The 26,288-nt window shown below is 34.8% G+C and overlaps 4 protein-coding genes across 12 annotated transcripts; 2 read left to right on the top strand and 2 right to left on the bottom strand.

Annotated features, from left to right (window-relative positions):
* The first annotated feature begins 2,789 nt into the window (after window positions 1-2,789).
* On the top strand, window positions 2,790-6,039 carry LOC112696295 (magnesium transporter MRS2-I). 8 transcript variants are annotated; one of them, XR_011862878.1, is made up of 11 exons: window positions 2,790-3,259; window positions 3,338-3,367; window positions 3,449-3,584; window positions 3,667-3,788; window positions 4,247-4,321; window positions 4,446-4,673; window positions 4,762-4,806; window positions 4,928-4,972; window positions 5,069-5,098; window positions 5,238-5,449; window positions 5,697-6,039. XR_011862878.1 is itself a non-coding variant. In XM_025749012.3 (11 exons), the coding sequence occupies exons 1-11, from the start codon at window positions 3,053-3,055 to the stop codon at window positions 5,781-5,783; spliced, it is 1,125 nt and encodes a 374-aa protein (XP_025604797.1). In that variant the 5' UTR covers window positions 2,790-3,052; the 3' UTR covers window positions 5,784-6,039. The 8 variants fall into 8 exon arrangements, 7 of the variants coding, with proteins under 7 accessions (XP_025604797.1, XP_025604796.1, XP_025604799.1 ...); XM_025749012.3 differs by having other exon boundaries at window positions 5,330-5,449; XM_072198025.1 differs by having other exon boundaries at window positions 2,840-3,259; window positions 3,449-3,563; window positions 5,330-5,449.
* Window positions 6,040-8,663: 2,624 nt separating this feature from the next.
* Window positions 8,664-15,020, top strand: LOC112696298 (E3 ubiquitin protein ligase DRIP2). 2 transcript variants are annotated; one of them, XM_025749018.3, is made up of 8 exons: window positions 8,664-8,954; window positions 9,058-9,285; window positions 9,940-10,039; window positions 11,092-11,428; window positions 11,589-12,031; window positions 12,139-12,189; window positions 13,857-13,929; window positions 14,410-15,020. In XM_025749018.3, the coding sequence occupies exons 2-8, from the start codon at window positions 9,171-9,173 to the stop codon at window positions 14,581-14,583; spliced, it is 1,293 nt and encodes a 430-aa protein (XP_025604803.1). In that variant the 5' UTR covers window positions 8,664-8,954; window positions 9,058-9,170; the 3' UTR covers window positions 14,584-15,020. The 2 variants fall into 2 exon arrangements, with proteins under 2 accessions (XP_025604803.1, XP_025604804.1); XM_025749019.3 differs by having other exon boundaries at window positions 8,671-8,842.
* Window positions 15,021-15,451: 431 nt separating this feature from the next.
* LOC112696297 (TMV resistance protein N) lies at window positions 15,452-20,172 on the bottom strand. The gene is made up of 5 exons (XM_025749017.2): window positions 19,357-20,172; window positions 17,712-18,804; window positions 17,345-17,620; window positions 16,163-17,221; window positions 15,452-16,057 (listed from the first exon to the last, which is right to left on the bottom strand). Exons 1-5 carry the CDS (start codon window positions 19,821-19,823, stop codon window positions 15,596-15,598), a joined length of 3,357 nt encoding a protein of 1,118 aa, XP_025604802.1. The 5' UTR covers window positions 19,824-20,172; the 3' UTR covers window positions 15,452-15,595.
* A 2,859-nt stretch (window positions 20,173-23,031) lies between these two features.
* Window positions 23,032-23,649, bottom strand: LOC112696299 (PRA1 family protein F3). The gene has a single exon (XM_025749020.2). It carries the CDS (start codon window positions 23,647-23,649, stop codon window positions 23,032-23,034), a length of 618 nt encoding a protein of 205 aa, XP_025604805.1.
* Window positions 23,650-26,288: the final 2,639 nt, after the last annotated feature.

Below are 26,288 nucleotides of genomic sequence, written 5' to 3' on the forward strand. Positions count from 1 at the left end.
GACAAATCCCTAGAAATTCGAATGCAGTTGGGTTGGAGTACAGTTTAGCCAGTATAATACACCACACTCAAAATCCGTAAAAGAAAGTCTAATGCCTAACTCTGTAAATAAACAACTATATATGTAAAAGTAAGACCAGCCACATAAATGCTCACAAACACGATCATCCCTCCTACAAGGTAAGATTTCTATCTTGATTTGGCTCCCCTCCCTGACCCATATATTCGAACCTAGCATTTTCACAGATTTTTCGTCATCAAACTGAGAAACATAACTCCTAACTTTGGGGTCAACCTAGTTACAAGGGTCATTCTCATCAACCACTACTTTTCCTTTTTCCATGGTCAGAAGCACAAAAGAATTAAAAAGAAAAGGCACAAAGAGAAGATTGACACTCACCTTTTTTACTCATTCTGTGACAAGCCAAAGAGATTACACGGAAAATCTATAATGTGTAGAAATTAAGGCAAGGTTACAACATAGTTAATACAGCAATGGATAAATGGTTACCAACAAAATGTTTTTTAAATCTTATCCCTTCAAAAAATAGTTGTAGCTCACGTCATAATCTAACGGTTAAGGGTGCCTAAAAAAGCGTACCACGTTTCACATCAATCAGTCTAATAGGCGCGAGAAGCAAGACACATATTAAATGCACGCCGTTTCAAATTCCGTATGAAACTAAGCCGAGGTTGGGGGATGAAGCATACTAACGCAACACAAAATCTATGGCCGACGCATACGCGAAATTTAAGCTCGCCTTCGTTCCCTCCAGGCAAGGCAAGCTTGTGGGATATGATACGTAGTTATGTACCCTATACCTCGGCCTAACAACCAAATAATAAACCAGCATCATAACTCGGAATGCAACGGAAAGGTCGGTTACTAAATTCAAAACAGTCAAAGATTATCAGCAAAACCACCCCCTTAAGGGACGACGCTCACCATCTCACCAAGAATCTCAGAATACTCCCACAGATCAGTAAAATATTCATCTATATAACCGATTACTTAACCTCGATAAAGGACACGTTCTAATTTAACTTATTCTAAATATTTAATTAACATTTTCTGAGTCTTCTACTAACTTGAGCGTCTGAATATCTTTTGCAAGTATTCCCACCGTAGTGTTTAAACCAGGCCAACCTGTAGCTCTCTAGATCAAGTGGCACATTGCTCGGAAGGAATTGCTATAACTCGACAGTTTTACATAAAACGGAACAACATTAAATACTAAATCCTAATTTTTTTAACTTTATTTATTTTAGGCAACGAATAATAACTCAATCTAAGTTGTTATTAATTTTGAATTTGCAACTGATAAATTTAGTGGGGGATGCTCCTATAAAGACTCACAAAATGTCTTTTTGTAAAAACGTTTACGTGTCGCATTATTATTGAACGTATTAATAAACCGGTTATTTTTAAATTTCTTAACAAATTAGAATAAAACTGATTTTTTTATAACAATAACAATAAACCTAATTTTTTAGGGGTCTAATTGTATTTTTAAATTTGTAGGGATTTAAATGTCCGCAAAACAAAATGTCAGAGATATATTTATCTTTTTATAAAAAATTTAAAAATATTCAGTTTAAATTGTGTAATTCGATCGGATTAAATTGGATCTAATAATTATAATACAGATAATTAGGTTTATTATTGTTACTATAATAAACCGATTTTATTTTGATTTATTAAAAGATAAATTATTAATCGATTTAATAAAAATATCTAATAATAACATGACACATATAAATATCTTAAAAAAAATATTTTTAATGTCTTTATTAGAATGGTCTCCAAATTTAATAACTATTATTATTAACTTAATAACCATAATTTCAATATTATTGATCAATTTTATATCTATAAAAATATTCTATCTATTTCAACAAGAAAAATGTCCCATAAAAAAGTTTAATAAATTTTATCGTTTTATCTCTAACATTTATATATTTTATAAAATTATTATACTTTTTAAAGTTTAAACACTTCACTTGAGTGTTAGGAATGTAACTCTCCCGTCCGCTAACTTATAATATAAAGTCACTGTTTCACTTATGCCATGTGTTCAAAATGCAAAATTATTAGGTATTTTTTTTTATCAAAGTTAAGAATGAGGTTTCAACTCGAGATTTTTAAGTAAATATAAAAATATTATGCTATTTGAATTATACTTTATTAACAAAATTATTAGGTAAATTATTATTTAGTAAGGTGTGATTAAAATAAAAATTTGTAAACAAGTAGAAAAGGGGATGTATATATACGTGTGTGAGCGTAGGCGCGTGTGGATAGTGATGCGAGGTCTGGCTGGGGCCTGGGGGTGTGGCTAGCTAGCCATGCACGACTCTTGGCCTATTAACAAAATTGGCAATTCTATGCTGTCAGGGTCAGGCTATTCTATGATGATTACAATGACTTCCAACACATAGTGGCCCGGTGCAACTGCAACCACTGGACACGACGGTCTCATAAGCAACGATTGAAGTAACAGGAAGCAAAGAACGACACAAGGGTAGGGTAGGGTAGAGTAGGTCAGAAAAACATATATGTAGTAATTGGTTATTGGTGTATGTGGTGCATGCATCATAGTAATTACACACAGGGCAGAGAAAATCGAGATTTTACGTGAAATCGAAAAAGTAAATAAAAAACGTAAAACGTAAAATCTTAACAAGATTTAAATCGTAAAATCGTCAGACTTAGTATAAATTTTGTAAAATCGATAAACTCATTTAAAATCGTAATATCGGAAGATTTTAAGAGTTAAATCGAGATTCTAGCTACTATGATTACACATGTTATCTACACCTATGGTAAATTGGATGGGGTCCAAATGTTAAAGTCCACACATGCTTTCTACAAGTAAAATAAAAATGAAGAGAGAGAAAAGTTTGCAGGCATGTATGTAAGCGTGTTAATTATGCATTATTTATAGTGCGAGTGAGAAGTGAGAACCCCACTATGTGTCAGAAATATCAATTCATGCAACACTCTCTTCTCTATAACTCCTCCGAATGCCATCACTTATCTTCTTTCTCTTCCAATGGAGCTGCAATTGAAGAAAACCGCCCTTTCAAGAAGCTGGATTTTGCTCGACAAGGATGGCACAGGCACCATCCTGGATGTGGACAAGTATGCTATCATGCGCATGGTTGAGATTCACGCTAGGGACCTTCGAATTCTCGACCCTCTCCTCTCATATCCTTCGGCCATTCTCGGCAGAGAGAAAGTCATTGTTCTCAATTTAGAGGCAATTATCAATTTTCAACTTAATTCTCTCTCTTTCTCTTTCTCTTCAATTAGTGACTTATTGGAGTTGTTGTTGCAGCACATAAAGGCTATTATCACTGCACAAGAGGTATGTTCCTTAGCTTGCTCTTCGAATAAGCGCAGCTTTCCAATTTCGTTTTAATTTCGGCATCTATCTTTTTTAATTTAGGTGCTTCTTAGGGATCCAATGGACGATGATATTGTGCCGATTGTTGAAGAACTTCGAAGACGGTTACCCAAATCCACTGGGGATGAAGAACCGTCTGCTCAAGACCGTGAAGCAGGTGGAGAAGGGGAAGATAACGGTCAGCTTTATCCAAATAAATAAACGATAATAATAGTTTCCGGAAAAATATGTTTAAATCATTTTATTTATTTTCTTTATAGAATTTCCGTTTGAGTTCCGAGCATTGGAAGTTGCATTGGAAGCAATTTGCAGTTTCCTTGATGCAAGAACAATCGAGTTAGAGACTGCTGCTTATCCAGCTTTGGATGAACTCACATCTCAGGTAACGAAAAAACCACTGCCTAAAGAATAAAGATCCATTTTTTTAGGGGTTCATAGATTTTTCACATAACATGCCTCCTTATCCAAATGGCTACGTAGGAGAGAAGAACTTGGATACTATCATCTCTGTTTTCTAGCACATGCATGCCTTGCTTTCCTCTGTTATATGCCCAATTAAACACGAGACTTACTTTGAAATTTCCAGACACGACAACATTGTTTTGTCGGAAAATTTTGTCTTTTTCCTAGTTGGATTAGATTTTTTTTTCTTTATTTTTCATATACTATTATTAAGTGATGATGCATTCAGAGTTATATTTGTTGTAAAAAAACTTGTAATATGCTAATGAATGTTATCAGAGCTCGATTAAGAAAGTAAAAGTGAAAAGTGCTTATGCATTTCTGATATGTCGTCTGACTAATAATTCATGGTTTTGGTTGAATGAAATTTATATCCAGATTAGCAGTCGTAATTTGGATAGAGTGCGGAAACTGAAGAGTGCAATGACAAGGTTGACTAATCGAGTTCAGAAGGTATATATATATATATGTTAAAAGAACATCTAGAGGTTAAAACAAACTTGTTTTTAGGTATCTCATATAGAATCCAGAATTATCCTGTTTTTTGCACTGAACTTTGCGAGCTTATTGCATGTAGATAAGAGATGAACTAGAAAACCTACTTGATGATGATGATGACATGGCTGATCTTTACTTATCAAAAAAGTTGGCTAATTTATCTTCTCCTGCAAGTAGTTTTGGTGCTCCAAACTGGCTTCTTAGCTCTCCAAATCCAGATTCAAAGATTCACAGATCAAGCAAAGCGAGTACAGCAACTTCAGTTCAAGTGGAGAATGATGTTGAGGATCTTGAAATGTTACTTGAGGTTATATATACAAGTATTCAATATTAATTTTGATCATGATAATGTTTGTTCCAGTGATTAGTGAATTGTTCTATGGTGGAACCTGCAGGCATATTTCACGCAAATCGAAGGCACATTGAATAAACTGAACACAGTATGAACTAGCTAGTACTGCATTTTCTTTCTTTCATATTCATACTAAGTTCCAATATGATTTCTATTAACACTACTAGAGTCATGATAAACTTTGATGTTCGATACTTCTGCAAATGCAGTTGCGTGAATATATTGATGACACAGAAGATTATATCAACATACAGGTACATATGATATTCATTTGGTCATGTATATGAAAGATAACTTTTGCTGCCTAGATAATTGACACTATTCATAATATATGTAATCTGTTCATGCAGCTTGACAGTCACAGAAATCAACTGATTCAGGTAAAATAAAATTTCAAACTATTTCCATTCTTCTTCTTCTAATTTCTACTGCATTTCTGTACTGCTTAGCTTCTATCTTGATTCTGTTCCACTTTCTGTTATATCTGGGAGCCTTACACTAACTTCTTTATACACACAGTGAAAAACTTGTTGCTATATGAAGGCCATGATTATCTTCTTAATGTGTCTAAATACCAAGGGTATTGTTTATGCTTATTAATTTCTTGACAGCTAGAGTTGTTCCTTAGCTTGGGGACTGTGTGTCTGTCCATATATTCATTGGTAGGAGCAATATTTGGTATGAACATTCCATATACATGGAAAGATGGTCACGGATACATGTTTAAATGGGTAGGTACATACCATATCCCTTATAAAAATTTCTACAAAATCCTATGCCAGACCACTGGAATTTACTCAGCATTGTTTATACTTTTATAGCCTTTGGATACAAAATTTGTTCTCACCGCTTATTATTATTCAACTATCACTATGATTTCTGGCAAAAACACTACGTTATTTTTTTCTAATACTGCCATATATAATTTTTCTTTTTCTCTTTTATAAGTTTTCTGAGTTGAAAATTTGGTAACTTTAGGTGGTGATGCTTGGGGGAATGGTTAGTGCATCGTTGTTTTTAAGCATAGTAACTTATGCCCGACGCAAAGGCCTTGTGGGGTCTTGAAACGCATAGAGATTCGTTCATGTTGGAAGCTGAAATCCATGCGTGCACCCAAACAATTTTTTGTATCATGTCATCCAAGTAATTGTTCAATCTTCTCTCTCTCTCTCAAAAGCTGCTAGCTATCTAGCAAGTGGGGACTTATTTTATTTTATTTTTTTGATTGGAGCAATTGACAAGTTGTATATGATTGTTGATGAATTAGCAATTAAATTAGATAAAGTGCAGTCCAATCTAATAAGAGTATATATTTTACCTACATTTTAGTGCAGCATTATCCTCTTATGACCGTTTTCATGTTTAAGTCTGTATTTGGTCAAATCGAGTGAGATAGATTATGGGCCTATTCCGTTTCCCTTGGATGCGCATGCGGTTATGCCAATTAGTACTACAATAATCATATTATTACAATGTCCATCACATGTTCTGACTTTCTCGCTGACTCCCACTCCTTTTGGTCTAATCATTATATATTCTGCTGCTTCTGTATATCATCATCATAATCATAATTATATTTCAAAAATAATAAAACAAATATGAATTGTGACAGGTGCAATTAGACATAGAATTTATTCCAACTGCTAGGCCATTTAGCAAACCTTGAAACATGAACGCTTGGCAGAATGGAAAATACAATTAAAAATTACACCACTATGGAAAGTGTTGGTGCAGCGATAGAGTCGCCATTACTTACATCTTGACTCTTGAGAAGAACCTTTTTTTTTTTTTCCTTTAGAATATAAAAACACCGAGCTAGCAGACGAGACTACTCCTAATAAGGGTCCAAAAACATAATAGATTCCTCCTCAAATTGGAACAGACCCAAAGAGATAATATCACTCGAAAGAGGTGCAATGAGCATAAGGACCTTATTTAAATTCCAAGCATCAGATTCATGACTAGCCAAATATGCACCAAATTGGCATCAAGCTAAACAAAAAAGAGACGAAGAATTACCAGTTTGATAACCATATGATATATATATATATATATATATATATATATATATATATATATATATATATATATATATATATATATATATATATATATGTTCCCAAAAATGAAAATTGAATAATATGAGTATTGTTTTTCATTGTTAATATATACAATTCTATTGTTTCAAGCTCCCAATTCTCTATTCATAATACTTCAAATTTAAAATTTGAATAGCAAGTTAAAAGGATGAAGTTATACTAGAAACTAGTAAGTGTGAAGGTCGACAGTGTCAGAGAGATAGAGATTTGTAAAGAGGGAGGAGGGACCCTTTTTCAGTTAATAAACAAATCACGAAGATCACATGTTACCCTGATTCTCCCATTTTTCAACAAAGCCAATCGAATTAGCTTTTTGACTTTTCCCTCAACATCCAAACCCAACTACCAATAGTGTCTAATACATATTCTTTTGCTATTATTCTTTCATTTCTATTTGTTCGCTCTATTAATTAGGAGGACGAAGAAGATAAATCTACCGTCACCAAACTTGAACCACAAGCAAATTAAAACATTCCCACTGCCAGTTTGAAGTAGACAAGAAATATTTTGTATATTTATTATTTTATTATTTCTATATGCCAAAAGAAAAAATATTGATACATAATGTCATACCGAATGTATAAATAATTAAAAATCTGTTGCTGCAACCTCCCGTAGAAAATATCTAACCGTGCAACCAGTAATTGTAAAAGGAAAGAAACATAACCCTTCCAAGAGAAATTCATGTCAATGATGTTTCCAAATAATCATAAATTGTATTGATTAAGTGAGTCGAAAAAACATAGAAAGTGCAAATAGGGATACATGCATATTAAATTGCAAAAGTACACACATATATATAAGCATATGAACTAAAAAAAAAAAAACACACACACACACACACACATATAGTGTATTAAGTTACAAGAGACATGCATAAATAAATAATTTATTTAGAAAGCTCAAAATTGATTTTTACTGTCAAATTATTTAACGTATATTTTTTTCATTTTTGATTTTCTTTTAGAAATGGTGTTAGATTATTTTACGCCCAAAATCATGGCAGAGTGACAATTTTGATCATAAACTTAGGATTATTTCACTTAAATTTCATCTCTCAACTATTTTGACCCAGTTCCATATTTCTGTTGAACAACTTTATTAGTTTGTTATATTTAGTAATATGGCAACAGTGTTGAATTGGTTATAATAAATGGTGGATACTACAATGAAGATGGCAAAAATATCTTCTCATGAAGATGCTTTGGTTAAAAGTGTGGTTTATTTATTTAGCCACACTTTAAACAAAAACAACACTTTTATAAATATCAAAATCTAACCATACAATCCATCATCCAAAGGTCAAAAAGAAATATACTCATATGAAGACAATTATGCCATCTTCATTGTAGTATCCACCATAATAAATTAATAACGATGTGTTTAGTAACGTAGCATTAGTTAGTCGTAGCAACACATTTTAGACCCAGTAAAGGAAGCTTCTCGAAACAAAGTTGAATGGATTCAACACCTTCAAATTAATAGACAAGTTCTCCTTTGTAATAAACAAAATAATCTGAAAATTTTAAAGCTCAGCTAACGGATAATCGAAGAAGTTTATCATAATTGTGAATGTATACTAATATATGTTGATGAGAAGCAGCTGGTAGTAGTAGGAGTAGGCCCCTATAATATTTGAATGTGAAATATGAATAAATTAATAGTAGTAAAGTAATTATTAGTAATTAATTGGGATAGCACAGAGGAGGGTATGGTAGACCTTGGCGCATGTTAATGCACGCTCTTTTCCCCCGCATGACACGCCGTCCATCACCTAGCGCGCACGTTAACCCCGCGGCGCATGGTATCACACCCTCCTACTCCTCTAGCTGTCGTTGGTTCAAGTGTGAAACATGTCTTTAATAAAATAAAAAATAAAAATAAAAAAGGAAGAAGACATAAGAAAGAGAGAGAAGGAAAAAAACAGACTCGGTTGTTTTGGCTTTGGTTCATGCTCTTTTCGACGAAGACTCCCTTCTCAGCTGGATTCAGATCATCCACAACAACTCCTTCTCCCAAATCCACGTCCAATCTCCCTTTTCATATTCATCTCTCTGAATCCCAAATTTTCATCCATCTTCACATTCTTAATTCACCGATCGCTATTATTATTCTCTCTCTAGATATGCATATATAGGTCCATATTTGAAATATACATATATCTTGCATATATTATTATCGCGATTAATATTCTTGTTCCATTTTCTTACGCTAGCCATGTTTGTGTAATAATAATGCAGGATGTGAATGTGATTGTTACCAAAACGGACGTAAATATTTGTGGGTGGTGGGAACAAGCATGCACCGAGTGAGGGTGGATGCACGTGAGTGAAACCAGAACAAGCGGCGAAGAATGGCGAATCGGGTGGTGAAGGTGAAGAGGGAGACGATTGCGGCATGCATGACTTGCCCCCTCTGCAACAAGCTCTTCAGAGAAGCCACCACCATATCCGAATGCCTTCACACGTGTGAGTTTTCACTTTTCATTTTACTTAACCCCCTTTCCAAATCCCCTCTCCCATTTCCCTCAATCCAATCTTAATTTCTTCAAATTTTCAATCTTTTCTTTCTCATGCCTCTTCTTCATCTTCTGCCTTCATTCAATTGCTTTCAGTTTGACTCTTCTTCTTTCTTCCTTCACCCCCTCATCCCTCATGGAGGGGTTACTTTTGTAATTATATACTTCCATCATATATGCACAATTAAAAGGGGTGTTTGAAGTTTGAACTTTTGACTACAACTAACCTTAATTATTTTCATTTATGGTAAAATTGTAAAATCACTTAGACTAGTTTTTTTAGTTCATGCAACACTGGTCTCGTGGCACCACCACCTACATTACTATTAATATATGCAATGCAATGCAACTAACTTTATTACATTTTGGAGCTTGGAAATATTTCTCTATGGAATTATTTTGTTGTTATTATTATTCTCAGTTTAAGGTTAATTAATTGGTGTTCTAGTTGGTTAGCTATCTTCTGTGTGAAATTTTATTTCTGAACGTTCCATCACTCATTGGCTAGAGCTTTAAGGAAAGGATATATCAATATATGTGAGCCACGCCACTAATAGATATTTTTTTTCCTTCTTTTTGTTTCTTTGTGGATTTGGTTTACTAGTTTGCAGGAAGTGCATTTATGATAAAATCACAGATGAGGAATTAGAGTGCTGTCCAATATGCAACATTGACTTGGGTTGTGTTCCACTCGAAAAACTAAGGTCACATCCTCTTCTTTCTGCCACTTTCCCAAATTACCCCTTCTACTACTATTTTCCTTTGGAAAGAAAGAAAAATACAAGCTGCTATATGATTTTTCGGTCTTGCCACCACAACATCATTGTTATAAGTCTGCTAAAAATTGAGATACAACTATGCATGCTTAGAAGCTTCCTTTGAAAACAAATTATATGTTTGATTTGTCTGTAAAACTGTTGAATAATGTTGATCCTTCAACATTTATATTGAAACACCATCAAGGGAAGGAATACGGGTAAAAGAGGGTGTCAAGATCATACGGCAATGACCTGCAAGAGAATGAGAATTTCTGTTGCTAAGATATCCTATCAGGATAAGATAAAATTATATTCATTTTGTTACTTTGTGAAAACTAACTTGATTGATCGGCTCTCTTCAGAGGAATTTGTCATTAACTGGAAATTATATGCATTTAGTTTGACATCTTTCAATAATTTATATACATTGATGCTGATATGTTTTAATTTTTATCGAGAAGTTTTCGCAACATAGATTTCATCTGTCTATTAAAAAATATAAATAGTGAGAACTATGGATAAGGTAACATGATTGCATTTAATAAAGTTTCATTTGAATTATTAGTTGGAAACAGCGACAGAGTAAGATGAACAGTGTAAAAGGGTGGTTATTCAATCTACAGATCAAATTAATGACATTGTTGACCACAACTGGTAGATATGTTATTATTTGAGAATGTTCAATTTTAGTATTTCTCAATTATCTTAAAAAATGACAGCAAAAAATGTGACTTAAGAGTGAAAATTGATTAAGTTGGATCAAAGAGTAGGGAAATCGTCATGGAATTGATGAATCTTCAAGATGGAAAAGGAAAAGATATTGTTCTGAATTTTCTTTGAACGAAATTGTACTGTTATGAATAACAGCCGTTGGTAATGAAGCAGAGAGAGCAGTATTTAAGGAAGAAAAACAAAAAAGACACACACAACTAATGATTGTGGTGTTCTCTTTTCGATTGTTGCATGCTGAGTTTTAGACCTTGTCTTCTGATTACCAGGCCAGACCACAGTTTGCAAGATGTAAGGGCCAAAGTTTTCCCCTTAAAGGGAAGAAAGGTGACAAAGACACCTGAACCTGCTGCCCCCTCGGTACCGTTACCAGCTAGAAGAAAGGAGAGATCTCTTTCATCTTTGGTGGTCAGCACTCCAAGGGTATCTGCACACGCAACCATGACAGGAAGAAGAACAAAACCTACAAGAAAGGCTGGTAGTCTGCGATCCTCTAGTTTTTCCATCGAAAAGTCCGTTAAAAAGGAGGAAGAAGTACTAGAAGATCATCCTGGGAGTTCAAGTTCACCGGACACTTCAAATAGGTTTGCTGAAGATACTCGACAGGTTGTAGGATTGATGAGCCGGCTTTTATCCTTCAACTCACTATCTAGTGCTTATTTATTTATCATTTCAGTTCATTACTTCATTGGATTTTCCACATTGTATCGGCATTAATTCTTATAATAGTATACTTAACTTTTATTTTTAATTTTTCTTGTTGCAGAGTTCATCCCCTCGTGAAGGCAGTCAACCCTTACCAAATAAAGGAACAGAGAATGGTGCCGAATCATGGGATGCAAAATTGGATCTTTGGAAACCCTTGAATTGTTTAGTAGAAGTTGCAAGTAGGAGCAAATCTTTCAAGTCTAATGCACAAGGGTCTGATGCTAAACCAGAAACCATTCAAGTAAATGAGACTGATTCTCAAGTGCTAAAAACCAAAAATAAGGAAAATAAACGCAAGGGGAAGACTGAGGATGAAAAGACTAGCAGTTGTCCTGTCTCTTCTGATACAGTGAAACCCAATAAATCGCGTAGAGTTCGGCGTAGAAAGGAACCCCCTTTTGGGGAATCAGGCATATTACCCCAAGCTGTGCTGGATTCTAACAGCAGTAAACACTTAAGGAGTTGTCCAATTTGGTTCTCCTTAGTAGCTTCTGAGAACCAGTGAGATTATATATCCTTGAAATTTAAATTAACAACTTATACCTTTAAATCATATACATATTTTAGGGAACATTTCTATATTTACTTATTTCATACTAATGTATCAGGGAAGGAGACGCACCCTTGCCTCAAATTCCTTCAAGTTATGTGAGAATAAAGTAAGTTCCTTCTGGCATTCTTACCTGTATTGCTGCCTTTTATTACTTTTAGTTTTGATTTATTGCATGATTTTGAAATAGGAGTATTGTGCTTGGAGCAGTGTTGGACATCTAATTTTTCTCTAAATTAACCCTCTCCTTATAGTAAATTTTACATAGCATCTTGAGTGATAGAAAAAGTCAATGGCTTTGACCTTCAGAAGTTGTGCTTCAGTATAATTTCAATGATTTAGCAGTCATTAATTATATCATGGAGAATATCAATGCAAGCTGAATAAGCAAGATGTATTTCATGGACTCTAGTTGGGCCTCTCATTTTGTCTATTTTAAGATAAAATGTTTGTAACTCAAAAGACAACAATCTCGATGTAGCTGTAAGAAAGTCTTTCACAGTAAGAGAATTTTCACCTTTGTTGTCAGCTATTAAGATTGCAGCATTTACTATCACTCAGATTTTATTTTCTTTTCTTTATTTTATCCCATTCCATGTTATCCTCAATTATTTGTCATTCTTCAGATTGGGGACCATAATTGGGTCTTAGGACAGGCTAACTTCCTCTTTAGCCTTTCCTTTTCGCCTTGTTCCTTCATTTGTCCTTTATCCTTGTGGTTGGTACATGAATAAGATAAGAGAAAGTATAGGGAGCCAATGACCTAAGCGTACAATGTGTACAATGGAGGTTTAGAAAGTATTAGAGATATGACCATTAGTGTTACATTGTCCTATCAGGTTACGCTTTTGAGATGAGTGGTTTCATGACATGGTATTAAAGTTTTAGATCGAAAAGGTCAAGAGTTCGATCCTTGGTGAACTCCAAAATCAGCTTAAGTTTTTGGGATGAGTGGTTTTATGACATGAGATGTTTATTATCCCTGGTATCCGGATGATTATTCTAGATAGTATGGGTGATATTTATTTTATTCATAGACCAAAGATTTAGCCTATTGTACACATTGTACGCTTAGGTCATTGACTCCCTAGCAATACTCATAACATAATTGTTCCTACCAGTTGTATATTTGTCAGAAGATGAGCATATCAAAGAAAATTAGTATAATACATGAAAAATAAAAAATAAAACTGAATTTCAATTACCTCAAAAAGGAAATGGGCCATAATTGTGGATTTTAAACTCAATATGCTCTCTAGAAATCTGCAGAAATACATAGATGCATTTTGATGATCTTATTTTCAATTTTTCCTAGGTGGTCAAGTGAAATTTTTTGTGTGTGCATATTATCTAAACAGATTTCATATAAACTCTGCCAAATATAAATGTTGCAATTTTTCTTTGCCAAAAAAAGAAAAAAAAAAGAAATGAAGGAAGAAAAATGAAAACAGATATAACTCCTCTTTTCCATTTTTAGAAAGAAAGTATTCATGGAGTCAATTACATATCTAAAATTGCCTTAGGAAGAAATATGAGATTTCTTGCATTATACATCAACTATATTGATTGATTGTGTATACAATAGCATTTAAACTGTTTTAAGAATAATTTACCAAGGTGAGCCTTTGGTAATGATCTTTAAGTGAATTATTGATCACACACTACACCTATACATGGTACTAAATTCGCTCGAGAAATCATTTTCACTCTAACTAGCTTAGTGATCCAAAACTGTAGGGTGTAACTGAACCAGAATGTTTCTTTTGTTTATAACAGGGATGGAAGCATACCTGTCTCATTTATCCAAAAATACTTAGTGAAGAAACTAGAGCTGACCAGTGAAGCAGAGGTAACTCTCTCTCCTTTTCTAGTGTATCTACAAGACATCAAATTTGCACACAATTGTGCAATTCACATAACGCATAAGTTGAGGTGGGCCACCGATTTTGATGAAGAAAAATGATTGATTAAAAGGAGGGGAAAAAGGAATAGTGTTGATTGATGTATTGGGGTTTTGTGAAGGAGTAACTTATCTCTTTCAATGAATTATTCACAATTCGATTGTTCTTAGAGTATTCTACTTGTCTTTTTTAAGCTCCTGACATGTTTGATCAGTCAAAGACAATCTTGAATCACCACTCTTTACTGTTCTGATACATGTTCTTAGAGTATTCTTAGAACATCATCTGATACATGTGGCCTCCAACGTACTGGTTGCCCTATTGGAATAAGGCCTATATGTTCTGGTCAATCCTTCTTACAATTCAAAATAGAGCAATGGTAATAGTTTACACATGTTACTCATTCTCGAGTTGATTCTTTTTTACAGATTGAGATTAAATGTATGGGGCAACCAGTGCTCCCTACACTGCGGCTACAAAATTTGGTTGAGTTGTGGCTGGATTCAGCCGCCACGTCACAGCGGATTCCAGCAACCATTGGGTCATCAGCAAAGGATTTTGTGATGGTCCTGGCCTATGCTCGGAAGGTCCCATATCCTTGATCATGGTTCCCCCCAAAATTCACAATTTTTAATGCATCTTGAAAATGTTGACCACAGCATAATTTCCCCACCTGCATGGATACTGAACATGGCTTCTTCTTCTGGCACCATTGCTGCCAAAAGCAGTTATATCTTGGAGGATAAGAAGGGCCAAATAAATTAATTATAAGGAACTCTCCTCCATACGAACCATAATCCTTCTGCCATTAGTGTAGCATGATGAGGTTGGTCATTGTAATGATCATTACAACATGATTTTTCAGTGTTCTCCCCCATTCCTTTGGTCCAATAATTTGAAATGCACATGTCACATAGAGATATAAAGTAGGTATAGGCCACCATGTGTAGTTAGGAGAGATTATTTATTGTGATTTTGACATTTAAATCGAGAGGATATTTTTTGGTTTCTTTTTAATTTTGATAGATGTTTTAATGGATGAATGATCCTACTATACTCCACAACTAGAAATAAATGCATTAAAGAGAGTGAAAAAGAATTACTGAAAAATACCATCAAAAGGTATTTAAGCATAAATAAATTGCCTAAATACATATTAACATATATGCTTTATGACAAGATATTACAGTGTTGTCAACCAATTTGGAATGGATTGTTGAGTGATTAGTTCATTTGTCAGTTTAAGAACATTAAATTGCAGCAGATCTTTAAATGGATGTGAGATCCGCAGCTTGTTTGATCATGTAGACAATTTCATCAGGATAAAATCTGTTGTTTTTGTTGTTGTTTTGTTTTTTCTTTTGATTTACAAATTGAATTTCTTTAACAGGCTAGAACGAGTCCAATGTGACTTGTGGCTTGAGCTTAACCATATTCAGTAATTTATACATGAGCTCTGGAGTGTACAAGTTTTATTTTGGTGCAAGTTGTTATACAATCATTTAACTGTTGAAACTGAGAGCATATTGGATGTTGTCTTGTTTTACAAAAATAGAAATAAAAAAGTGGAAATATGTCTATCAACAAAAACAAGAACCAAGCAAGAAAGTGAAGCTAGGAATGATTTCCAAAAATATCTTCAACATCTTGCTTGCACACCAATCGAGACCCACACCTCACTATTTGTAATGAATGGCAGCAATAACTTTTCAATACAAATTCAATTTCTTTGAAGTGACCACCTTCATAAATTGTGTGACGAAATTTATCAATGGACAGATAAAGAATATAAAGGTGAGGGCAATATGGCTCCATAAGAGGTAAATTCCTGGAGTTGATGAGCATCTTACCCTTAGGCCCAAACAAATAACAGTCAACTTCATGATTGCACACTTGAGGTGGATCTGCATAACTTACCAACATGAAACACAGAGCAAATCCCACCCAATCATTTACAGGACAATTTTGAGGGATTGCTATCTTTGCAAAGGAAATACATCTTTGAGGGACAAACCATGATGGAATTTCACTCCCAGTTATAAGCATGTCAAATCTTGCTTTTGGAATGCTAAGTCCCTGTAATGCACAAAATGTTTGTTAAGTTTGCAGTGTCTGTATTTCTATCATGTCCCAACTACCAAACACAATAATATAAAGACTTTTAGAAGTAGGGTACCAAACCTCAAAAAGGCGATTGATAATTTCTTGTATAGGAAGGTGGCATTGTATAGGTGATGCAAAGAGGTTGCATGGCTTGGATAGATTCAATTTGGAAGCTTCAAGTGAGGCACAATTGCTTGCATCCAATTCTTTTATGCTTGATGGAAGCTCTGGCAATGATTCAAGCTTTTTGCACCAATTTATATCAAGATACTCAAGCTTTGGAAGTTTCGATATGCTGCTAGGCATGCTAACAAAGTCATTCCCAGAGAGATCTAGAATCCTCAATGAAGATAAATGGCAAAAGTCATCTGGTATTGATTCATCAGATAAATTGCAGTAACTTAAATCTACACTGCTCAAAAGGCATAAGCGGGAGACTGAAGGTGGCAAGCGAAATCCAGTTGGAGCTTGTTGACTTCCAAACAACCACTTAAAAGGGAGAAACATCTCCATTGAATTAGATACTTGCCCCTTGCAACCAGCAAATGAGATTACCCTGAGGCTTTCTAGATAAAAGACACATGAAGGGAGTTCTTCTATTGCTGTTTCACTTGCACATAGTTCCTCCAAACACTTTATTTCCTTAAGGCACTCCGGCAAGCTGCGAATTTTTGAGCATCCGGAAACATTCAAAATCTTGAGAGACTTCAGTTTATGAATGGTGTCTGGAAGGCAAACAAGATTCTTGCAATTGTTTAACTTCAATTGAGTAAGGCCAACTAGACTTCCCACTGATGATGGTAGCTTTGTTATAGCAGTTCCCTCTAAAGAAAGCATTGAGAGAAGTTCCATGTTTTCGCCAAACTCGGGAAGTATTTTCAGTTCTGAGCAACCAGAGAGATTTAAATCTTTCAATGAACACATCTCCAATTTACTTGGAAAAGCTTTGAGCCTTTTGCAGTCTTTCAAATTCAATAGAACAAGTTTCTTGTGATGTACAAGGGACGTATGAATTTCCGTTAAACTTGTACAACCTTCAAGAACCAATGATTCAAGATTTGGAACCCCATCAAAGTCAAGGGTTTTCTTTAGGTTCTTGGAGAAACTCAAATTGATAAACCTTAGCTTTTTAAGAATCTGTCAAAGTTATAAATATGACAGAAAAAAAATTATCAGTTTTTGAAGATATTGTGATGATGAGAAGGAAAAAAAATATAAAGAAGCATATGTTGGACACAAGTTCTAGTTGAGGATATTGACCTTTTTTCCATGCCAAAGTTGTTCAATTTTGCTATGAGACAAATTGAGGTCAACAAGCTCATTCAGTTGATTACTAAATGGTAGAGTTTTCAAAGGAGATCCTTCCCAATGAAGAACTTTGAGTGAACAAGGAAGGCAATTGAGGCCAAGAGGAAGTTGCATCTCACATAACTTGAGTAATCTTACTTGATTGGTATTGGAGAAGGCTTCAGTGCTCCAGCATGCTTCATATGGTTGAACTATGTCTAGAACTATAGCTTGAATGGCTTCAGTCCCCTAGAAAACCAGAATTGTAAACAGAATGTAAATGTTACATGCATGATGCATCTTAAATCAAACATCCAGTATTAGAAAAAGAGGCACTTACCTTATTATTTGTCAATACATGATCAATGTCATCTTGAGACCATAACCTGCTACGTTTGCCTGGATCATTTGGAGATTCTAGGAATACAATATTTCTTCCCATTTCTTGAATCAAATCATGCATCTGCAACTTATTGGTTGCACTAATAGTTATCAAATTTCTTTCAATCAAAATTTCAATTCCAATTTTAGGACAACCACCACAAGTTTCTAACATATCTGTAACTTCTTCTTTATCCATGCCCTTGAAAAAACAGGCAATATCTAGAAACATATCTTGCTCGGGGCTATTTAAACCATCATAACTTACTTTAAGTGTATTTTGGATCTCAGGAAGTGGAAAACTTCTTATTTGCTTCAAAGCACTATGCCAAACTTCTATAGTTCTTCCATGAAGATGGGAACCTAGAACTTCAATTGCTAGTGGAAGGCCTTTAGTGTATTCAACCACTTCTTTGCACAAATCCAAATACCCTTCTTTCGGTTCATCTTGTTTGAAGGCTTTCAAAGAGAGGAGATGAAGAGCTTCATTTGAGAATAAGCCACCAATCTCACAAGTTTTTAGCACTCCATGTGTTGCCAGAATGTGTTTGTCTCTGGTTGTGATTATCACTTTACTACCTGGACCAAACCACTCTTGCTTCTCTGCTAAATTCTCCAATTGACTTAATTCACTTACATCATCAAGAACAAGAAGAACCTTTTTATTGCGCAAAGAGTTTGCTATTATTTTTTTCCCATCAAAAAAATTATGAAAATTGCTGCTTCTTACATTAAGATGAGAAAGAAGTTCCTTTTGGATTTGAACTAAGCCATTTTTCTCATGCATCTCTCTAATGTTCTGAAGAAAGCAACTAACTTGGAATTCCTCTTTGATTGATTCATAGACTAATCTAGCAGTTGTAGTCTTACCTATGCCACCCATGCCCCATATGCCAACAAAGCGAACATCATCCAACCTCATGCCTATGAGTGAAATCACCCTCTTTATCCTTGAATCAACCCCAACAAGGTTATCTGTGCAAGTTGGCAGCTTCGGAATCAGCATTTTCTGTATGTGATCAACAATTGTTTCAACTAGTCCTGCTTCATGTCTGTACAGAGAGGGAATGGAACAAAAAAGTAAGCATTGAGATGGTAATTGGTGAATCAATGAGATGACTTTAAATTGCAGTTTGCAACCACAATATTATTGTTGCTGTGCTGTTTCATATACATTTTTCCAAAATTTTCTATACTGCAGCGCGACCATAACCGCAGTTTAAAACCATGAATAAGTCTGATCTTTTATCTCAACACAGCCAGTTTACATAACAACATCAGGATGACAAACATCACAGAGTAATTTATACTTCCCTTGGTGATAACAATAGTTACAAAAGCCACTTACCATTAACTTATCATCATGTAATGTAAAACAGACTTTTCACTTCTTAAAGGTTCACTTTCAGTATACTAAACAGGTATGAAATTGATCACAAGTTGGTTATAGTAAATGTTTGACTCTACTACTTACTATCTAAAAAGTCTAACAAACATAACCATTTGATATAATGACACTGGGAAATTCGTTTACTCAATCAATGCATAGAAATTAAACACATCAAAATATATAACAATTTAATCAGAATGATGGGTCTACTTACTGATCCTTAGAGTCCCAACCAGAGAAACTTGCAACTTCTCTCAAGGCATCACGCCATCTCTTCACTTTGTCCTTGTCTTCTCTGAATCTCTCTTCATGTTTTCTGAAGGCTTCACCAAAGGTTTCTCTTTGATACCTCACATCAGAGGGATCAACACCATAGAAGATGGGAAAAACAGCTTGGCCAAGATTGCTCCTGCAGTGAAGAATCTTTTGGAGCTCGTCTAAGCACCAAGTTGAGGAAGCATAGTTTGGTGAGAGGATGATAAGTGCAAACATGGACTCTTCAATGGCCTTGAAGAGCCCCACAGATATGGATCCTCCCTTATCAAGGTCATGATCATCCTTAAAAGTCTTGATACCCCTTCTTTCAAGGGAAGCAAAAAGGTGGTCTGTGAAGCCTTTTCTGGTGTCATCACCTCTGAAACTCAAGAAAACATGGTTGGTCCATCTTGTGCTGATTGCCATCCTGTGATCCTTGCAATGGCGTGATACTACTGCTTCTGATTCTGAAACTTATTGCTGCTATAACGCAAGTTTGCTTTTTTGTTCCTTATTTCTTGAGCCTGTCTTGTTTAGTCTTTGAGGAAAGTGTGGGGAAGATTGGTTACTTTCAATATCACTCACTCCACTTTGCTATTTTAATTTAATTTATTTTTTGTGCTGGAATCTGGATTGATTTCCATAAAGTATCCAAGAAAAAGGTAAGAAAATTTTTTTGGCGAAGACTTATTGACTCATTGGATTCTAATTCAGGAAAGAAAAGTTGTTGTCCAGTTACAGTATAACCAAACAGAACATATATCAAAATTTAGATAGAAAAAAAATATATGATGGTATTATTCTAAGAAAAATGCCGACCCCACTTAGTGGGACAAGGCTTTGTTATTGTTTGTATTATTCTAAGAAAAATGTCACCAGATTTAGCTAAATTACATTGACTTCTTTTCAAATTAACCATATTATATATGATGCAATTAATCGATGACCTTAGGCCTTAACCTTCTTCAAAATTTAGTATATATAATACTGCATATTTTCATATTTAAACACTCGTGTTACTGAAAAAATGACACTTACTTTTCTTCTGAGTAAGGAAGCCAAGTTAATATAGTTGAAGCAAATATATCAAATAACTGCAAGAGAGTTCTCATAAGTAAAGCTAACAAGTAAAATATTTTTTTTTTCTCTAAATTTTTAAAAGGATAATATTTGAAATAAATGCTAATTTTATTTCTACTATTATTTTGTTTTTTAATCAACAATCAGCTAAATTTTTTTAACAATTTTATCCCTAAGTTTCTCTCTATCTGTTCTTAATGGTAATACCTTTTTTTTCACTATCAATCTCTATTTTCTAGTCCCAATATCAACCCCAAGTTAAAAGGGTTAATGTTGGAGTGGATGATGGTGAGGGATTTTGAATTGATAGACTATAGATAACATACTAAAAAGTGGTAGCATTGAGGTTGGACAACACAATTAGAGCTGGCAATATATACCTTATTCGCGGGTACTCAACCTGGACCAACCCGTTCAGATAGGGTTGTCTATCCTACGCGTTGCAGATAGGATAGAATAGGATACGAATTTGCCTGCGGGTAGGGTAGGGTACGGGTTTAGTGTATACCCTACCCTATCTTACTCGCACCTCTAATATATATGTATTTAGTGAAAAAAGTGAGTGTTGAACTCACAATCTTCCTCTTATAAAAACTTAAAATAATCACTAAGCTAGTTGATAATCATATTATTTGTAATTTTATCGTGGATTTCTTTAAAATTTTATTGTTTTTAATTTTAATATGAACTTAGTTTTTATTTTTCTGCGGGTAGGGTAGGGTTTAGAACTTTAGGGTGCGGGTAGGGTTACAGTCGAGAGATTCTCAACGCGCGGGTAGGATAAGGTAGAAGTTTAAAAAAATTTTCAACCCTTAGGATAGAGTCTAAACCCTACCCTATCCTATCCATTGTTAGCCCTAACCACATCGGTGAGGGGTGGTGGCTATTGGAATCAGGTAGGATCGTGATTGATTTAGTATTAAGGTTAAAGATAGGTGGAAAAAGAGAAAAAAATGGTGATTGTAATGACGACAACGATAATAAATCATGACTGATTTAGTGTTAGGGTTAAAAACGTTTAGAAAGAAAAAAATGTGATAATAACGAATGAACTAGCCACTTGATCAATTAACAAAATATATTAAAATCTTAAGGCACTGGACATTTGTATTTGCATTCACACTTAAAGCAAAGGTTAAGGTTGAATTCTTCCTCAAAATAGTTACTTACCACTTACCACGTGCTTTATATTTTATATTCAAATTGTGACCATCCAAGATTAAAAAGGGCTATTTGCTATGAAAGAACAAAATATGCAAGTCTAATTCAAAACAAAGGAAGCCGGGCCACCATAAAAAGCCAAGGATTTACCTCCACTGACCACTGCAAACTCCAAATACTGAGGGGTGTGGGGCATGCACTTTTGTGTTCCCACAAAACTATTCCATTAAACATTACAAAGCTTCCTTGCATTGCATATCTCTACAGCTTGCACCAGTCTTACAGGGTACAATTAAAATGTTATTTGTGTAGATAACTTCTGTATATTCTATTATCTATTGTATATCACTAATTTTATAATTAAAATAGATCACATATTATTTTTTTATTATAATTAAACTAATTTTTTTTTAATTAAAATATTCTCTCCTTCTATTCTCTATTTAATTTTCTCTTTTACTTACTCTATTTTTCTTATATGTTATTATTGACTAATTATTAATGAACAATGCTAAGAGACCAACAATTTTAATATTTTGTAACTATCCATCAATAGTGTTTTTAATGGTGTGAGATTCCATCCAATGGTGAGAAATTACTCACTCACTTTTCTTTTGATGGTTAAGTGCTGACAAGAAAACACAAAAGTTACTGATCCTCTAGACTTTTCCGACTTTTCCATTATTAAGTTGATAACTAAAATATATAATATGGTATTTTTTAATTATAATTGAAATTAAACTAAAATTTAAAATATTGACAGAATATCTCATGTTCAAAGATTCATTTGCATTGACAATTCGAATGTTTGAACATGAAGTACAAATTTCATGTCTCGTTCACAAAAGAGTATTTACTCTAAAACAATATTTTGAGTGTGCTGTATGGCAAACCAAAAAGCATTGACCATTACAATTAGAACGAATTCAATTAACTAAAACACAACACTAAACTAAAACCTACCTACATTTGAGAAACATACATAGCATGACCAATTTTCTACCCATTACAATGCAAAATCAAGTCTTAATCACATCAGCTGTGGAATTGGTTACATCAATCCAGGAACAAAATCACAGCCATATTCTGGCAATTAGCCAGCCGTATAAAAGTATAAATAAAATAAAATAATTAAACACTGAAATTTGGACTCGAAACACACAAGTAGAAGAACCCTTCAATTTTTACCCAAGAAAATTTACACCGTTCATAAAACAAACCACTATACACCGTTCTTTTTTTGTTTTTTTTTTTTGTTTTTCTACTAACTATGAAGAATGCATGAACCTACTACGAACCAATTTTGCTCCAATAAAAAAATGTGCATTGTAAGAAAAAAACAAAACAAAACAAGAAGAAAATCAAAATCATACTCCAAGCAAGGATGATTCAGCTAAATTACATTGTAGCCTGTGGTGGTTGTGGTTGTTCTCTTAGTTGGGCTTCCAACAAACGAAAGCAAGCCTCCACCATCGTAGCCGTCGGTTTCATCAACATACAAATCCTCGGTGCTCCTGAACGCCGCGTGCAACACAACCACCGCAACTCCAACCAGTACGGACACAAGCACGTTCAGCCACACCCCTGTGAGTGACACTGCCACCACGGTAACCACCGCGAGCACCGCCGCCAACGCCCTATCGTCGATCACGCGGCCGAAAAGCTCCACCGGCCTGTCCCTGAAGAAGTAGAGGAAGAACCACGCGGCGAGGGCCACGAGGAACACGATTATGGAGAAAGGGTGCCATAGGAGGCTGAGGAAGAGGATGAAGAGAATGATCATGGCGTAGTTGAGGCGGAAGTGGTCGACGTTGCGCTTCACGCGCAGTGTGGCCTCGCCCACGGAAATGGGGCGCGTGAAGGAGTAGAGCGCGAACACCTCCTCCCATGGGCGGCGCGTGGGGAAGGTACGTCGCGGTGAGGTCGCGGCGCGTGAGACGAAATAAGGAGCGGCGGAGTTGGATGAAGATGGCGATGGAAGTGAGGTGTAATTGGGTGCTGCGGAAGACATCACATCAGAGACTCGGAAACTTTCAAGGGGAATTAGAACGAAATTGGTGAGTTGCGGATCCGATTGTTGAACCCTAAAGCGGCAATTTTGGAGGTGTAGTTGAACAAGAGTGAAAACTGAAATGGTGAAACGGTGTCGTTTTATGTGTTTTGGTGTGAAAAGTCTTCTCTGTATGATTAAGGGGTGCCAGCGAGTGCATGGGAATCCTGTACACCACCCAAGGTTTTGTTGGGTCCCACTTTCAAGCAAACCTCACAAGTCACAAGTGTCCACCTCGTTTTTTTTTTTGCATCGTTTGCAACTTTGCATAATTGCGTCGATAATTTTTTATTTTTTCTTGTTAGAATTAATTATATGAATTCGTCATCAATATTTTACGAGAGGATATCTTGTGTTGAAGACTTCCAAGTTCCAAGTGGTTGACCAGGGTGGCAAAGTTAGTTGGGTTTGGGTTCACATTTTCCTTACCGACATGAGGATAATAAAATATATGATTATTAGTAGAAGATTCTTTTAGGGGAAAATAACGGAGTGCATTTTCGGTCTTGATATAAATTTGATACTTATCTCAGATTTTGTGCACCAATATTATATTGTGTTAGATAAACCACGAGGATATCAAGTGCTGAGGATGAACACTGCATCTGCATGCTAATTTTTTTTCCTCTAAAACTAGAAGTGAAACTCAAACTCACAATCTCTAAATAATTATAAAAAAATTATATCATTTGAATTATAATTTGTTTACTATCTGCATGCTAAATAAAGCTTATTTTCTTAGGGCATTTAATATTTCAACTAAACCATTTCCAACTTCCCAACTTCTTTTTTCCTCTTTGCATGATTCAAAACTAAGTTTTTGGTTTGGGGGTTTGTTGTTGCCTTTTATACAAGAAAAAAAATATTATAATTGGGAGCAAGAAGCCGACAATAGGAAAAAGAAATTCGATTGTTTGACCCAATCTTCATATCTGGGCTAGGAAGATGAACAATGGCCCAATTTCAGAGCATGTGAGAGTTTAACCATTCCACCAAAAACAAAAACAAAAAACGGATCATGTAAGCATAGTTGTAAGAATCAAACCGGTGATTGAACCGATCATATTACTGATTTACTAGTTTATTAATTCAACCGATAAATAAAAAATATAAAATATTAAAAATAGTTAAATTTCTTAATTCCTATTCCCTATTCAACAATACAGCAACCTTAAAGGCTTAAATAGTTAAATTCACAGCAATTTTAAATAGTTACATTATTCACAGCAATCTTAAATATTCACAGCACAAGCATATTCATAACAGAACAACATTAGATTAACATTATTCATATTCAACAAGCATATTCAACACCTCGGTTTCAAGCATTAGTCAACAAGCGTATTCATCCCAGAACAAATCAACAAAACAACAAGTTTTCACGTTTTCAACAAGCATATTCAACACATAACAAATCAACAAAACAACATAATTCATATTTTATAGATTCAAGCTTTCAACAAGCATATTCATTGCAGAAATTTTAAGTTTTTAACACAGAATATAATAACATAGGAGAAGTGCAGTTTAAGGTTGCTGGAGAACAGAGGAAAAGTGCAAAACAAGTGAACAACATTATTCATAAGTCATAATACTGTAACAGCAAGAAGTGCAGAACAGACTACAGAGAAGAACTGGAGCTAACCTGTTTGACAGAGCAGAAGTGCGCGGCAACGGCGAGGGCGCCGGCGCCGGCGATGAGAGATAGCCGCGGGTCTGTCCTGTTCGGCTTTTCCTACTTCCTTAGTTCCTTCATCTTCAGACTTCGGAGTTCAGACCGGCGGTGAGACGAAGAAGACGACGGCGGGCGGCTGGCGGCTGGCGGCGGTGGCTGAGTGAGTGACACTGTGACAGAGTGAGGTGAGGTGGTGGCGAAGGGGGTTAGCCGTTAGAGGATTAGGGTTGGGGGAAAAGTGGAAAGTGAAAGGTGGGAGTGGGGTTTGGGGGGTATCGTGCGTATACGATTTCTTTTTTTTTTTTTATAAACCAAAACGACGTCGATGAATTTAAAAAAAAATGCTTCCGAACCGGTCGATTAACTAGAAACCGCCGATTTTCTGGTTTTTATCAAAACCGGCCGATTTAATCCGATTCTCAACGGTTCTCTTTTTTATCTGGTCATATCACTCAACCGAATCAGTTAGAAATCTAGTTCATTGGTTTTTCGGTCGAACCGGCCGATTCGGTCCGATTTTTACAACTATGCATGTAAGATATGTAAAAATTTATTTATTTTTAATAATTTTATTATTATTTTTCCCAGCTTGCTTCATATGCTTTTCTTTTCTTTTCTTTTTATTATCTATTTTTTAGTTTATACAATTATTATTTGATATAATGATGTATAGTTGAGGTTTTAAAAGAAAAAGTAACAAAATTAGCGATGAATAATTGATTCTAAATAATATTCTGATGAGATATTTTTCTCTCCTAATAAGGTCTTAATTCACTAACCAGTGAATCCCGATTATATATTGGATGATAATATTGTCACTTCTATTTTTTATAATGTTATATATATATATATATATATATATATATATATATATATATATATATATATATATATATATATATATATATATATTTTACATTAGATT

This window comes from Arachis hypogaea, chromosome 6 (genome assembly GCF_003086295.3).
Source record: "Arachis hypogaea cultivar Tifrunner chromosome 6, arahy.Tifrunner.gnm2.J5K5, whole genome shotgun sequence".
Lineage (NCBI taxonomy): Eukaryota > Viridiplantae > Streptophyta > Magnoliopsida > Fabales > Fabaceae > Arachis > Arachis hypogaea.

What these genes read in the sequence shown, in the direction of transcription:
- LOC112696295 (XM_025749011.3), top strand. Translation starts at nt 3,053, where the DNA reads ATGGAGCTGCAATTGAAGAAAACCGCCCTTTCAAGAAGCTGGATTTTG. An exon ending in CTATTATCACTGCACAAGAG is followed by an intron (nt 3,368 to 3,448) that starts GTATGTTCCTTA and finishes TTTTTAATTTAG; the next exon opens with GTGCTTCTTAGGGATCCAAT. An exon ending in TGACTAATCGAGTTCAGAAG is followed by an intron (nt 4,322 to 4,445) that starts GTATATATATAT and finishes TATTGCATGTAG; the next exon opens with ATAAGAGATGAACTAGAAAA.
- LOC112696298 (XM_025749018.3), top strand. Translation starts at nt 9,171, where the DNA reads ATGGCGAATCGGGTGGTGAAGGTGAAGAGGGAGACGATTGCGGCATGC. An exon ending in GTTCCACTCGAAAAACTAAG is followed by an intron (nt 10,040 to 11,091) that starts GTCACATCCTCT and finishes TCTGATTACCAG; the next exon opens with GCCAGACCACAGTTTGCAAG. An exon ending in TCAAGTTATGTGAGAATAAA is followed by an intron (nt 12,190 to 13,856) that starts GTAAGTTCCTTC and finishes TGTTTATAACAG; the next exon opens with GGATGGAAGCATACCTGTCT.
- LOC112696297 (XM_025749017.2), bottom strand. Translation starts at nt 19,823, where the DNA reads ATGGCAATCAGCACAAGATGGACCAACCATGTTTTCTTGAGTTTCAGA. An exon ending in GGTTGGGACTCTAAGGATCA is followed by an intron (nt 18,805 to 19,356) that starts GTAAGTAGACCC and finishes CTCTCTGTACAG; the next exon opens with ACATGAAGCAGGACTAGTTG. An exon ending in ATGTATTGACAAATAATAAG is followed by an intron (nt 17,621 to 17,711) that starts GTAAGTGCCTCT and finishes CTGGTTTTCTAG; the next exon opens with GGGACTGAAGCCATTCAAGC.
- LOC112696299 (XM_025749020.2), bottom strand. Translation starts at nt 23,649, where the DNA reads ATGTCTTCCGCAGCACCCAATTACACCTCACTTCCATCGCCATCTTCA.